Genomic DNA, 15,959 nt, shown 5'->3' with positions numbered 1-15,959 from the left:
TTAATATGTAAGTGTTCCCATTAAAACGCCAGTTATCACTAAACTGCAGCCAAAAATAATTTTAACTGTTACTAATACCTGACCAGTGAGAGCTCCAGTTTGGTGCAGGCAGTTTGGGAATGGGGGTGAGATGTTCCCCCTCATCAGCTGAAAGCCAAGCAAAGGCCGATTAGTTACATATGGCCGTGGGTTCGGGATTCTTTATCTCAGGACATGTAGACCTTGATCCTTAGAGAGCCTAACATTAGCCATTTCATTCCCAGTGTAACCTCTCTGTATGGGGTTCAAATAGTGTCACAGTTGTGATATTTCTAACTAGTTATTTGGGTCCTGAAATATTCAGTTCAGCAGCAAATCCTCTGTTTTCCCTTGAGGACTTGCCTCTCTATATGCTGCTCCTGCTTGAATTTTCCAAGAACCCCGTGGATTCCCTAAGATCAACGAAACGGTCCTCTTCCACACGTCATTTGGAGGGAAAAAAATAATTCATTCTCATCATTCTGTTGCTTGTATTGATTCTACTGCTGTAGCACTGCTACTACAACTAGTCTTGACAGGGTCTCCTTGGCAGCTGGATCTGGAGTCTGGATGTGGCTCTATAAAGACCTTTAATAGAATCATTTTGAAAGAAAAAAAAAAACTCGTCCTTCAGTTGGCTTACAATTGACCTTTACTCCCAGGCTGCCCCTGCGGGTCCAGCTTCCCCAGTCTTCATGGTGATGCACACATCAACTTCAGAGTCACAGCTTCTTTGTTCTCATGTGTATGCTTGTAGCTCAAGTCACTGTTGCAAAGCACCAGCACCCAGTTCTGGCAGCTGGGCCTCCTAGCTTCCCCCCCACACTCAGAAGCCTTATGTGGAGCCCACGTGTAAGCCTAGATCTTCACGATGAGGTGCGGTTGAGGCTCTTATTTATGTTTTCTGCTAGCAGATTTCAGTGGGGGACCATTTTAGGCTGTTGGAGAGGTTCAAATCCTCCTGCAGGGATTGAGCAGACTTCCTTTTCTCCTTGGCTTCTAGACCTGAACCTCAAGGTGGCTTTCTGTCCTGTGGGGGCACCTTTTCTTAGGTCATAGGCTTCCTGTCATCCTTCCTAGGGTAGTGGGTGCTGGCTTGCCTGAGATTCCTAAATTACAGTTGGCACTTCGTGGGATCTGTTTCCTGTAATAATGAAAATCTTCCAAAGGATTTATATCTGCCTCCACCTTAAATGTTTTCAGAGTCTGCCTCATAAGGAACCCATTCACCAGAAATCCCTAAGTCTCAAGTAAGATAGTTGAATTCAGAGAGGTAAGCCCTGTCTATAGGACTTGCCAGTATCTACTGTAGGAGTAGGAATATATCTTCCAAGTGAATTGGAGACTATCATGGAGATTAAGCATCATTGTCAGAAAGATCTGCTGGTTCAGAGTTTGAGTAGGTAGAGAAGGAAGGGTAGTGGTCCAGGCCAGGTCTGGATTATGATTAGCTCTTGGTGTGATTAGCTGCAATGATGGGGGCTAATTATATTATCTAATGAAGTGAGTTCATATTTTATAAATAAATTAAGGTACACATTATATAAGAGCTGAGATTCCCTAAATTACAGACCACAAAGAATAGCTGATCACCAGAGTTAATAACAGTTTCGTGCAACCCTTGAATGTTAAACGTATGAAAAAAACACATTGGGTTTTACTTGGAATTCCAAAGTAGTTCCAGCAATAAAGTTCAAGAACAAATTATTCCAATCTTTGACTGTTTCTCCAAGCATTTGGGGGGCATATTAGCTCATTAAATCTTAATCCCCTTGTGAAATAAAGCAGTAAGATCCCGGTTGTATAGAGGAAGACTTTGAAGTGAAGAGAAGCAACTTAACTAGGAGCAAAGAGCAGCTGGTTACAGAGCTAGGATTTCCAAGTTCAAGAGAGTTTTCATATGCCAGGCTAAATCTAGTTAATTAATGGAGCTATACTGCCCTCAGTTCATGACTACTTCATCTTCCTTTTCTTTCTCCTTTAAATACATGCTAAATAAAAGTTTGTAAAACTTAGAAACTTGAAATGTATGGGAGAATTGAAGTTTTGATACCATCTCTGACCTTGTCTGATATGATTAAGAATTTGATAGTTGTTTTTCATATTAGTGTTAAAATATTATTTATTACATTTTTAATGCATAGCATTCGCCAAATGATTTCTGAATATAAAGAAGAGAGACCTAAAACTCCTCTTGAAAATAGCAAGCCAGGTATGTCATCTGCTAAAGAGTTACCCTTGGTGATTCTACCATAGAAAAAGTAGGAGTGAGGAAGTTTCAATAATGCAAGAACTATGAAAAAGTTAGTGTAAATTGCATGTGTATTCCGGAGAAGGCAGTGGCACCCCACTCCAGTACTTTTGCCTGGAAAATCCCATGGACGGAGGAGCCTGGTAGGCTGCAGTCCATGGGGTCGCTAGGAGTCGGACACAACTGAGCGACTTCACTTTCCCTTTTCACTTTCATGCATTGGAGAAGGAAATGGCAGCCCACTCCAGGGTTCTTGCCTGCAGGATCCCAGGGACGAGGGAGCCTGGTAGGCTGCCGTGTATGGGGTCGCACAGAGTTGGACACAACTGAAGCGACTGAGCAGCAACTGAGCAGCAGCAGCAGCAGGATGTGTATTTTATTTTTTTAATTAATTTATTAATAGTCTAGTATTCAGAATTGTTTAAGAAGTTAATTGTTGGTAGTTTAAAATCAGAGACAGTATTGTCTGAAAAGAAATTCATGTATTTATTATGGCCCTACATTAGATCTTTGTATAAATAAGAAAAAAAAATTTTACATTAGTATGATGTATATTTCATCTATAATCATATTATAGCAAATTAGACTTCTTATAAAAGTGAACTTTAACTTTTACAAATGGTTTACATTTAGTGAATGAATAGTTATTAGTTACTGTGTAGTGATTAGTCTCACTAAAAAAGTTACCATCATTAAAACTGGGAACTTCAATAATCCCTTCCTGGTAGGCTAAGAAATGATAAACAATAAGAACTGCAAAGCTGAGCCAGTGTGCAGCATGCCAGTGAGAGATTATTTTTGAAAGATACTTACCAATAGTACAGAAGGCAGAAAAGCAATGCCTGGTTGAGAACCAGTTGTTTTGCCTATTGTACCAACAAGGTTTCTATTACCAACTTCATTCCTTACAGATCCAAAAAGAGTGAGATAGGTTGACTTCATTAGGACCAAATGTTTACTTCTGTGTTGGATAATTGTCACAACAGTATAGTTTTGAAAGAACAAGATGTTCTCTTGCCATCAGTTAAAAGATTATCATAATAGATATTCAGATAGATGAACTTGGGACTCTGCAGTTTCTAGTAAAAGCACTAAGAAGGCTTCACATTAACAAAAACAGAGTTAGGTCCCCTCCTGGTGGCGTTTAACACATTGAACAAGCTGTCTGAGGACACCTTTACCTTAGTAAACCTCTATCTAATCAAAGGGTGGCTCAGTGGTTAGTAAAGAATCTGCCTGGCAGTGCAGAAGTTATGGGTTCAATCCGTGGGTCGGGAATATCCCCTGGAAAAGGAAATGGCCACCCACTGCAGTATTCTTGCTGGGAAATCCCATGGACAGAAGAGCTTGGTGAGCTGTAGTCCATGGGGGTCACAAGAGTTGGGCGCGGCTTGGTGACGAAACATACAGTTCCATCAAAGAACTGTAGGTTGGTTTAATATGTCAGAGGCGATACAGAGATGACATAGAGTCTTGGTTTTCGATATGCTCAGAATAGAGTTGTCCCTGGTTACTTTCTGTATTTTTCTAAACAAAATTTTCAAAGAAAACATGCTTATTTATTTGTCCATTTGTTCACTAAACAGATAACTGTCAAATGTCTTTTATGTACTAAGCATTGTTCTGATGTCACAGAGTGCAAACATTTAAAAATCACTGCCCCTGCCCTCCAGGCGCGAGCTACCAGGACTCCTCTCCCCGTGAAGTCACTGCACGTGAGTCATCCCTCCAGCATCAGATCAAGACGACACGTGTGAAATGTTGTCCAACAGCACCAGAGTCCATCACCCCCTCCTTCCTTCCATCCCTCCCCTTGTTCATCAGCTTCGGATCTGATGATGTATGCCTTCCAACCTGAAGAAGCGTGATTTCTGTCAACATTTGCCATATAATGGGGAGGATTGATATAATGATACCCCTCACTAGTACACAGGACTGTTTGGATCATCCTGCTCTGTGTGGTTCAGATACTTTTGAGCAGTGGAAGGACATAGTCTCAAGAGATTCTTTTTAAATATATTAGTGTATGTGTGTGTATATATATATATATACATATATATATATTTGAAACTTTTTTTAAAAGTTCAGCTTCTGTGCGCCCGACTGCCTGCTCACCACTGCAAGTCTAGTCCCCATCCTCACCACCCTGTTGACCCCTTTTACCCATTTACCCTCCCCCACCTCCCTTTGAAGAGATTATTCTTTCTAAATCTGGAATCGCTACATCTTTCCTACTTCTCTTGCATCCGGAAAGAGGGCCAGGAAGACTTTGTTTCCTATATTTTACCACGCTCTGAAGTTCAGTGCCTGTAGACCAAGCTTCCCTGTGAGAGGGCGTTTTCATCCTGAACTGAAGAGCCAGGGAAGTTGTGTTGTGTCCCAGCAAGACACCTGTAGGCTCTGTTCACTGCTCCAGGCGATGGAAGTCCAGAAATCCTGTGCTGTTTAAGCATGCTAGTGTCAATTTATAGTGCTGATTCTATTAATGGTGTAGTATAACTTTGTGTCAGTCTTCTAGAGTTTGGTTAGGAGTATGGTCATTGTAAACAGCCCTTCTTTCTTCTTTTTTTTTGTTTTGCATTTGATGATATAAAGGAGAGGAGTGAGTCTTAGGCATTAATGGCCTGCGAGTATAGTACAATCACCATTCCCTCTAGTGTGGTCTCCAGGTGTGCTCCCAAAGGAATACTTTCAAGCAGAGCATCAGTCTTGAGGTTTTAATATTCTATACTTTTCTTTTGTTAATTTAAATGTCTTACTTTTTTCTTTAATAGTGGATGAGAATTCTGAAGAAGACTCTTTAAGCAGGTAGGATTTTATGGATGTTTTAAAATTGTATGTTTAAGTAAGGGAACACAGGGAAGAGAAACTAATGTTTGTTGAACGTTCTCCTCTGGGTTAGACACTGCATTACGTGCTTAACATTTGTGACCTCACTGAGTCATCACAGCCGCTTTGTAAAGTAGCTGTGTCCTACTTTTACTTAATTAGCCACCTGTGGTTCAGAGGTTGATGAACTGACCCGTGATTCCATGGTTAAAATGAGTTGACCTGTGATTTGACAGCTGGCCTGCCTGTTTCCCATGCCCACTCTTGTGTCCCTCAGCAAAGATTGAGAAGTACCCATGTAGCATATAAACTAAAGATATAATGTAGTTCTTTGACTTGTGTCCATTTTAAGTTTTAGACATTGTGGGGAACTCCTGTACTCCCTTTAGAGTAAAGGGGAGAAGTGGGGCCTTCTCAATAAGTGTTTCCCCTACTGAAGAACCAAGACTGCCATTTTTGATGGACACAGGTTAGTCTCTGAACCAGGGACAGACAGTGGAGAAGGAGCAGCATATCCTTCCACTTTAAGTCATCAGGTTTATTCCAGTTTGGGGAAACAAAAGTTATGTCAGTCCATCAATTGGATTTTAAGGTCACCGATTAGGACTTGGTGAAATCAAATTATTTTCAGGCTCTGCCAGTATATCGGCTGTCACTCTTTGTTAAGGAAACTAAGAATGAGCCTTAACTAGATATTTCATAGATTGGGAAAGATAGAAGCAGAAACAGGTGTAACTAAAGACTGTTTTGGAGACTTCCCTTTGGTGCAGTGGTTAAGACGGTTAGTAAGACTTCTCCTTCCAATGCAGGGGGTGTGGGTTCAATCCCTGGTTGGGGGAGCTAAGATCCCACATGCCTTGGGGCCAAAAAGCCAAAATACAAAACAGAACCAACATGGCAACAAATTCAATAAAGACTTTAAAAATGGTCCACATCAAAATATGTTTTTTTTTTAAAAATGTTTTCACTCATTGTTGTGGTCTGTTTTTGCTGTAAAGGTTTTCCAGCAAACCTGGTGATGATTTATGGCTTATATCAAATGATGAAGGCTTAGATTTTGAAACCAAGGTAAAGTGTTCTGTTGTGAAATTAGTTTTTGTGCTCTGAATTTAGTTTCATGTAGCATTTACTCTTTAAAATTCAGCAGTGGTGTCCCTCTCACTGTTTTATGTTTGCAGTGGAAAATTGGTCAGAGCAAACTATTTTATAAACATATGACTAGTTGATTTTTTTTTTTTTACTTTGGTAAATACGGAAGGTGGAGTGAAGGAAAAAATGGGCTGAAAAATACATAGTGACAGAAAAATTGTATCGGGAAAAGCTTTCCCACAGTGGAGGAAATAAGAAATTTGGTCAAGGATAAAGAGTCTTACTGTGAATTTTAAACCATAAGGACATGACTTATGTAATACTCATAATGATACCTTTAGTGGACATTGTAATGACCGTGGAATCTTCCTGGAGCCTTTCAGTTCCAAAACTATATAGCCTATATCACCTAGTTTCCGACCCCCACCCCCGGACACTTTATTTTGGTTTTTTAGAGTTGTTAAGAGGGTAGTTTTTTAAATTTTTTTTTCTCTGTTTTGTTTTGGCTCTGCATTAAGACTAAAATAATTGTTGATATGATGAGATTTAGAAATTAAAATTCTGTTTCTCAAAATCCATATTATAAAGGGATTCTCCTGTGTTTTCTAAAGCATTCCATTAAGAGGATATTCCCAACTCTTCATCTCATTGAAGAATACATGTTTTGCCTAAAATAATAACCAGCTGTAGGAGCAGAGACTTTTAATAACTGTAGGATAAAACTTACAACATCAGATTTATTTTTCTATTTTAGTTTTTAAAAAACCTACTCAAAGTCCTTATGTCATATTCTGAAACTTCAGAATTCAGAGATTTTGTATTATTCTCATTTAAATATTCATCTTATAGACCCTGTATCAGTATAAATGAGTGAATTTCAGAAAACAGTGTGCACCTCCTGGAGCGTGTAGCATAGGTCGTGAATGTAAGAGCCGTTTTAATAGTTTTTGAATGTGAATTAGTGAAGAGACAAATGGAATTGTATAGAATGTTACAGGTAATATACCATACATAATATATCTGTTAAATCCGAATTCTGAAAATATGACTTATTTTTATATTCCCTTTTTAATATTTAGGATGTAGAAGTTCACTTGAGTTATGTTGAGGAATGAGGTCCTGCATAGCATGGAAATAAATAAGAAATATGTGATTAAAAAAAAAAGATTACACTATATTTTTCAGTGTCCTCCGATTGTGAGCTGAGAATTTTAGATTAAAAGTTGTTGACCTTCTTTTTAGCCCCATCTTGTATTCTATTAAATATTTCTTTTCAAGCCATACATTCTTCTCAGAATTCTGAAACCAGTTTCTGTCACTTAGCAGCTATGGGATCTTGGCAAAACCTGTCTTAACTGGGTTCAAAGTAGGCAGTTTTTAAAAGTAGGGTATTTTCTTCAAAAGGGATTAGGAAATCTTCATGCAACTCATTATTAACATTAATTTTAGCAGAGTATCTCTGAGAGCCTTCCAGAGAAGTATGTGGATTGTTTATCTGGAGCTGCTGGTCCAAGAGGAAAAAAGACAGTACATGGACAAGTAGAAGGTAAGAACTGTATTTTATAGAAAAGTCATTTGACAAAACGTTGAATTAAAATGGGATTGCTGATATGTTCTAATCACCGAAGAAAATCACCTGTCAGAGACATAGTGAGGAGAAAGAGGAGGAGGGAAATTATGTATTTTATCAGGTTGCAGCCACAGATTACATTGAGAATCCAGTTTAAGGACTCAGTTATTAGTTCCTAGACTTCCTTCAGAATCCAATGGTTAAGACTCTCCAATGCAGGGGGTGCAGGTTCGATCCCTGGTAAGGGAACTAAGATGCCATGTGACACATGACCCCACCCCTGCAAAATTATTAGTTCTGTTTCAAGATACTGTGCAGCCTAAGGAAGGTCAAGAAATAAGAGGCAAGAGGGAATGAAGGATGAGTGAGGCAGAGGGTACAGGGAGGAAATGAAGGAAAGGAAGCACAGGTCTGTGGGGGAGGGGGCAATAAGTAGTGAAGGTCTCCAGATAAAGGGAGAGTATTTGACATGGACGATGCATTTGAAGTGAGCTTCCAGCACCAAAACTTGTCAGAGAAGGACAGCAGTTTTCCCCCTCTTCCTGTTTTCCTCGTTGTTAGGGAGGCATTCAGGATTGCGGTCCCTGGGCGTGCAGAGCTGTGTGTTATCCTCTGTGGAGGAGCACCAGCATAGGTGCTCAGCTGTAAATGTTTGCAGATTGGAGTCATACGAAATGTTGCTGCTTTATAGGATGGTATCACATAGGCCAACGAAAGAGAACTAGAAAGAAGGAGCGAGCAGGGGCCGTGATACGGAGATCAAGTAACCTACAGCCTGATAGTCCACTGGAAAGCTTCCCACTTGTAATGCAGTTTCACTCTGGGGGGAAGTGTTAGAGTGAGGAAGTTGAGGCTAAGATTTCAGGAGAATAAATTAAGTTGACGTCTCTGTTAGCTCAGTTGGTAAAGAATCCGCCTGCAATGCAGGAGACCCTGGTTTGATTCCTAGGTCAGGAAGATCCTCTGGAAAAGGGATAGGTTACCCACTCCAGTATTCTCTGGCTTCCCTTGTGGCTCAGCTGGTAAAGAATCCACCTGCAATGAAGGAGACCTGAGTTCAATCCCTGGGTTGGGAAGATCCCCTGGAAAAGGGAAAGGCTACCCATTCCAGTATAGCCTAGAGAATTGGACATGACTGAGTGACTTTCACTTTCACTTTTAATGTAGAAACAGACTCCGTATAGACCAGAGTTTCTCAAAGTTTAATTAGTCGCCTTTGGACCTTGTGTGAAGTGCACATGCTGAGCAGGAGGTCTGAGAATCTGTGTTTCTGACAAGCTCTCCGAGTAGCAAGGGTGTAGCCTTGCATTTAGAGAAGTCTGGGAGAACATTGGATAGTACAGGACATAACAGGATCAAGGAAAAGCATTATTATGTTTTTCTTTCTGAGTGTGTCTATAGCCAGAGGGAAGCAAAAAGTCGTAGTCGCGATTATAGGTGTAAGATACCATTGCTAAGCAAAGAGGGAAAAAGAAGTGGTGGGGATGGTCCATAGAAAGAATGTAAAGGGGGAAGAATTAAGACCACAGATCCAGAGATTACTACCCTTTGGATAGGAGAGAATCTAGTGAAAGGATGAAGGGAGGAAAGTGGGCCTTAGGGAGGTGAGTTTGGAGTTGATGAGGAAACTTGAGAGAACTCCTTCTAAATGGCTTCAGTGTATTTGCGCTGAAAAGAGATAAGATCATTGTTGCTCCAGAGAATACTGGAGGTAGGAGGGGGTGCTAGAAGTGGGGGAAACTCCAGCCACTCCAAGTAACTCTCAGGCATCAAAGATATGTGTTGTATTGGTATTTGTTATTCAAATTAGATTAATTTGAATATGGAGACCCTGACTTTTTTCTTTTTAAGATAGCTGATTTTTTAAAAGTTGTTTTGTAGAAATCCTTTGAAACATTAGCTTGATGTATCAAACCAAACTAAGTTTTGAAACAAAACAGGTTAATAGGGTTCATTCCCTAAATGCTAGAAATATTTTTAATAAGTACTATACTGGTTTTAAAACATGCAAGATTTTCAATATCTAATCATTCTGTGGCAATTAAATTTATTATTTCCTTTTTGATAATTGTATTTCAATATTGAGAATTTATTATACATTATTTCCTAGATGTGTTTTATATACCTTCTTCTGTGAGTGGATTGAGAAACTTTAAGATGGCCCAACTAGAGGAGCCAAGACATGTAGACATGCCAGTAGCCCACATGGATATGGAAAAATAATGAATATTTTTATGAGCCATTTATCTACAAGTGTATATCCAGGGTAATCAGTTCATTACTCTTTCTCCGATGAGAAATGAACTATACCTTCCAGTGAACTGTCATCCCACTGTGTACTTCTTAAATGACTGGGCAGATCGAAGAAAATGATAAATACTTGTAGTATAATGGTGTAAATGATAGCTGCTATATTGCATTCAAGATATACTGGTGCATTTTACCATCAGCTTTCATGTTTATCTTCTTGGGGTCATGGTTTGCTCCTCTGATTAAGATCACTTTTCTCCTCATCAGTCGGCAGGTTCACATTGGTCTGTGTGCACTTTAATATTTTATAAATTCATTGAAAACGTAATGTTACTTTTGAAATCTTAACTGCATGTTTTGTTAAACCTGTATTTCTATTTTTTCTTCACTATCCATTGTGGATTCCTATGTCTGTTTTGCTGGTATCCTAACATACCCCTAAAATCAAGACACTAAAACTGAATGTATTCACTGCCAAGGCTGAGTGCAAGGATTCTGCTGAGTCCTAACTCTGCCTGATGTACAGCTGGCTTTCATGTTTACATGAAATTAACTCTGTGTCCCTTTTGCCTTTTAGATTCTCCTGGGAAATGTCCTAATGTGAAGGTAAAAACGTTTATGTTTTTATCTTGAATTATGAACTGTGGATTGTATCATATGTACATTATTTATAAATCAACTTGTTTCCAAACCCATTCAGCCTGCAGTCTTAGTGAAAGATTCTGTTCCTAGTAAAACAGTCGGAATGAAGGATTTACAAACATCCAGTTCAGGTAAATTTTGCAATACACACTTAACTCTGGAAAGAGGGACACTGGAATATTTGAAATGCTAAGTCTTCATAGTCCTAACTTCTTTTTGCAAATTTAATTGAAGGATTTGACATACATAATCCAAATGTTATTGTTGGTATCCGTGTTTTGAAAAAAAAAGATAGGTACAAGCATAAAAACAAGAAATTTTTGAAATGTAACCTTGAACTCAGTATGTTTCCGTATATGTTTTGATACCCTGAAGTTCTCAGTTTGGAACCTCTGTGCTTCTCAGGAATTCTCAGAGATTAATTATTAGACTCTAAGATTTTTCCATTGCCCAAAAATGCTTACTTGAGCTATGACCTTTACCTAGAGTAAAGCTTCACTTTCATTTTAGTGTTGTTACCAGATGTTTTGGTTAGCAGACAGTGTGTGTGTGTGTTTGTGTATGTGAGTTTATGGTGTCTTTGATTATTGAAAGTAGGGGAAGTAATCATACTTTAATGACTATTTGATGACATTTTAAAACAGTGATTCTGAAAGTTTTTGGCTTTAGGATGCTTTTATACTTTTAATAATTAAAAATTATTGAGAATTCCAAGGAGCTTTTGTTTTTGTCTATTGATGTTCAGTCTATTGGAGTTCAGTTCAGTCTCTCAGTCATGTCCGGCTCTTTGTGACCCTGTGGACTGCAGCACATCAGGCTTCCCTGTCCATCAGCAACACCTGGAGCTTACACAAACTCGTGTCCGTCGAGTTGGTGATGGCATCCAACCATCTCATACTGTGTCTTCCCCTTCTCCTCCAGCCTTCAATCTTTCCCAGCATCACGGTCTTTTCAAATGAATTGGTTCTTCACATCAGATGGCCAAAGTATTGGAGTTTCAGCCTCAGCATCAATCTTTCCAGTGAATATTCAGGACTGATTTCCTTTAGAATTGACTGGTTTGATCTCCTTGCAATCCAAGGGACTCTCAAGAGTCTTCTCCAACATCACAATTCAAAAGCATCAATTCTTTTTTTTTTTTTTTTTTTTTAGCATCAATTCTTTGGTGCTCAGTTTTCTTTATAGTCCAGCTCTCACATCCATATATGACTACTGGAAAAACCAGAGCTTTAACTAGATGGATTGATACTGGCAAAAAAATGTCTCTGCTTTTTAATATGCTGTCTAGGTTGGTCATAACTTTTCTTCCAAGGAATAAGCATCTTTTAATTTCATGGCTGCAGTTACCATCTGCAGTGATTTTGGAGCCCAAGAAAATATAGCTAGTCACTGTCTCCATTGTTTCCTCATCTTTTTGCCATGAAGTGATGGGACCAGATGCCATGATCTTAGTTTTCTGAATGTTGAGTTTGAAGCCAGCTTTTTCACTCTCCACTTTCACTTTCATCAAGAGGCCCTTTAGTTCTTCGCTTTTTACCATAAGGTTGGTGTCATCTGCATATCTGAGGTTATTGATATTTCTCCCGGCAATCTTAATTCCAGCTTTTGCTTCATCCAGCCCAGCATTTCGCATGATGTACTTTGCATACAAGCTAAATAATCAGGGTGACAATATACAGCCTTGACGTACTCCTTTCCCTATTTGGAATCAGTCTGTTGTTCCATGTCCAGTTCTAATTGTTGCTTCTTGACCTGTATACAGATGTCTCAGGAGGCAGGTCAGGCAGTCTGGTGTTTCCATCTCTTTTAAGAATTTTCCAGTTTGTTGTGATCCACACAGTCAAAAGCTTTGGCATAGTCAATAAAGCAGAAGAAGATGTTTTTCTGGAACACTCTTGCTTTTTTGATGATCCAATGGATGTTGGCAATTTGATCTCTGGTACCTCTGCCTTTTCTAAATCCAGTGTGAACATCTGGAAGTTCATGGTTCACGTATTGCTGAAGCCTGGCCTGGAGAATTTTGAGCATTACTTTACTAGCATGTGAGATGAGTGCAACTGTGCAATAGTTTGAGCATTTTTTTGCATTGCCTTTCTTTGGGATTGGAATGAAAACTGACCTTTTCCAGTCCTGTGGCCACTGCTGAGTTTTCCAAATTTTCACAGCATCATCTTTTAGGATTTGAAATAGCTCAATAGGAATTCCATCACCTCCACTAGCTTTTTTTGCAGTGATGCTTCCTAAAGCACACTTGACTTTGGATTCCATTATGTCTTGCCCTAGGAGAGTGATCATACCATGGTGCTTCTCTGGGCCATGAAGATCTTTTTTTGTACAGTTCTGCTGTGTATTCTTGCCACCTCTTCTTAATATCTTCTGCTTCTGTTAGGTACCATTTCTATCCTTTATTGTGCTCACCTTTACATGAAATGGTCCCTTAGTATCTCTGATTTTCTTGAAGAGATTTCTAGTCTTTCCCATTCTGTTGTTTTCCTCTATTTCTTTGCACTGATCACTGAGGAAGGCTTTCTTTTCTCTCCTGATATTCTTTGGAACTCTGCATTCAAATGGTTATATCTTTCCTTTTCTCCTTTGCCTTTAGCTTCTCTTCTTTTCTCAGCTATTTGTAAGGACTCCTCAGGCAACCATTTTGCCTTTTTGCATTTCTTCTTGGGGATGGTCTTAGTTACTGCCTCCTGTACAATGTCACGAACCTCCATCTATAGTTCTTCAGGCACTCTGTCTATCAGATCTAATCCCTTGGAGTCTATTTGTCACTTCTATTGTATAATCCTAAGGAATTTGATTTAGGTCATACCTGAATGGTCTAGTGGTTTTCTCTAGTTTCTTCAATTTTAGTCTGAATTTGGCAATAAGGATTTCATGATCTGAGCCACAATCAGCTCCCGTCTTCTTTTTGCTAACTATATAGAGCTTCTCTATCTTTGGCTGCAAAGAATATAATCAGCCTGATTTAGGTATTGACCATCTGGTGATGTCCATGTGTAGAGTCTTCTTTTGTGCTGTTAGAAGAGGGTCTTTGCTATGGCTAATGGTTTCTCTTGGCAAAGCTCTGTTAGTCTTTACCCTGCTTCAATTTGTACTGCAAGGCCAAATTTGCCTGTTACTCCAGGTATCTCTTGACTTCCTACTTTTGAGTTCCAGTCCCCTACAATGAAAAGGACATCATTTTTAGGTGTTAGTTCTAGAAGGTTTTGTAGGTCTTCATAAAACTGTTCAACTTCAGCTTCTTCAGTATTAGTAGTCAGGGCATAGACTTGGATTACTATGATATTGAATGGTTTGCCTTGGAAACTAACAGACATCATTCTGTTGTTTTTAAGATTGCATCCAAGTACTGCATTTCAGACTCTTTTGTTGAATGTGATGACTACTCCATTTCTTTTAAGGGATTCTTGCCCACTGTAGTAGATATAATGGTCATCTGAGTTAAATTCACCCATTCTAGTCCATTTTATTCACTGATTCCTAAAATGCTGATGTTCACTCTTGCCATCTCCTGTTTGACCCATTTGCCTTGATTCATGGACCTAACTTTCCAGGTTCCTATGCAATATTGCTCTTTACAGCATCAGACTTTACTTCCATCACCAGTCCCATCCACAACTGGGTATTGTTTTCGCTTTGGCTCTGTCTCTTCATTCTTTCTGGAGTTATTTCTCCACTGATCTCCAGTAGCGTATTGGGCACCCACCGACCTGGTGAGTTTCTCTTTCAGTGTCCTGTCTTTTTGCCTTATCATACTGTTCATTGGGCTCTCAAGGCAAGAATACTGAAGTGGCTTGCCATTCCCTTCTCCAGTGGACCACATTCTGTCAGAACTCTCCACCATGACCCGTCCATCTTGAGTGGCCATACACTGGTTGGCTCAGAGTCTTATTGAGTTAGACAAGGCTATGGTCCTTGTGATCAGTTTGGTTAGTTTTCTGTGATTGTGGTTTTCATTCTATCTGCCCTCTGATAGAGAAGGATAAGAGGCTTATGGATGCTTCCAGATGGGAAAGACTGACTGAGGATCTTGTTCTGATGGGTGGGGCCACACTCAGTCAATCTTTCATCCAATATTCTGTTGGTGGGCGGGGCCGTGTTCCCTCCCTGTTTTTTGGCCTAGAGGCCAACCTATGGTGGAGATAGTGAAGATAATGGTCTTTCGAAAGGTCCCGTGCTTGCACTGTTGCTCTCAGTGTCCCCATGATCACTGCAGCAGGCCACTGCCGACCCACACCTCCACCAGACACTCCTGGAAGATGAAACTGAACACATAAAGCACGGCACACACAGTCCTAATGGCTGATTCCATTAGTCATTAGAGTTTTGCTATCACATATGCTGTCTCTGAAGAACTCCACTGTGCACTCAGAACAGAATGAGAATGGAAGTGACGTTTACTGTTACTGTGAAAATAGTTTTGACCTCTTAGACCCCCGACCCAATGGGTCTCTGGACTTCAGGGGTTCTCAGGGCACACTTGGGAACCATCATTTGAAACCATTGACATGGTTGGATGTGAAATGATAAAGGGGCCCTTGTGCTGACACAGGATTTAAAGCTTCACTTTTACATTTCTTGCTTGTTTCTTTGACTTCTCTTAAGAAATTAAGACCTGACAGTTCCTTTTTTTTAAAAGCAAATATTTCCATGTTGCATTCATTTTTGCCTCATGGTGCTCTGTGCTCTTTGGATCCAGTGTGGTCCTAAACTTATCCTATTTTCACGTGGAAACAATTAGTGACCTACAAAGCTATGATTTCCTATACAAGTTTATGATGTTTATTCAAGGCTTAAAAAAATCAGTTCTGAAGATACTGATCATTTGAAGAAGACCGTCTCATTGTAATTAAAGCAGTTGTTGGTGGTGTTCAGTCGCTAATCGTGTCCAACTCTTTGTGACCCCGTTGACTGCAGCACGCTAGGCCTCCCTGTGCCTCACCATCTCCTGGAGTTTGCCCAAGTTCACATCTGTTGAATCAGCGATGCTATACAACCATCTCATCCTCTGCTTCCCCCTTCTCCTCCTGCTGTCAATCTTTCCCAGCATCAGGGTCTTTTCCAGTGAATCGGCTCTTCACATCAGGTGCCCAAGGTTTTGGAGCTTCAGTTTCAGCATCAGTTCATCCAATGAGCATTCGGTGTTGATTTCTCTTAGGATTGACTGGTTTGATCTCTTTGCTGTCCAAGGAATTCTCAAGAGTCTTCTCTAGCACCACAGTTTGAAAGAATCAGTTCTTCGGTGCTCAGCCTTCTTTATGGTCCAACTCTCACATCCGTACACGATACTGAAAAAACCAT

General features: G+C 39.8%; 1 protein-coding gene across 1 annotated transcript in view; it reads left to right on the top strand.

The window, feature by feature from the left end:
- Nucleotides 1–15,959, top strand: part of LOC138091634 (ankyrin repeat domain-containing protein 26-like) — a 55,885-nt gene that overhangs the window by 11,439 nt on the left and 28,487 nt on the right. Inside the window, exons 5-11 of the mRNA XM_068987551.1 lie at nt 2,163–2,230; nt 5,044–5,077; nt 6,097–6,196; nt 7,637–7,733; nt 9,868–9,965; nt 10,584–10,613; nt 10,708–10,780. Of these exons, the coding sequence (XP_068843652.1) occupies nt 2,163–2,230; nt 5,044–5,077; nt 6,097–6,196; nt 7,637–7,733; nt 9,868–9,965; nt 10,584–10,613; nt 10,708–10,780 (500 nt within the window). The remainder of the gene's footprint in view (nt 1–2,162; nt 2,231–5,043; nt 5,078–6,096; nt 6,197–7,636; nt 7,734–9,867; nt 9,966–10,583; nt 10,614–10,707; nt 10,781–15,959) is intronic.

This window comes from Capricornis sumatraensis, chromosome 15 (genome assembly GCF_032405125.1).
Source record: "Capricornis sumatraensis isolate serow.1 chromosome 15, serow.2, whole genome shotgun sequence".
Classification (NCBI taxonomy): Eukaryota; Metazoa; Chordata; class Mammalia; order Artiodactyla; family Bovidae; genus Capricornis; species Capricornis sumatraensis.
Note: the sequence above shows the minus strand (reverse complement) of the source record. Positions and strands in the feature narration are given on the sequence as shown.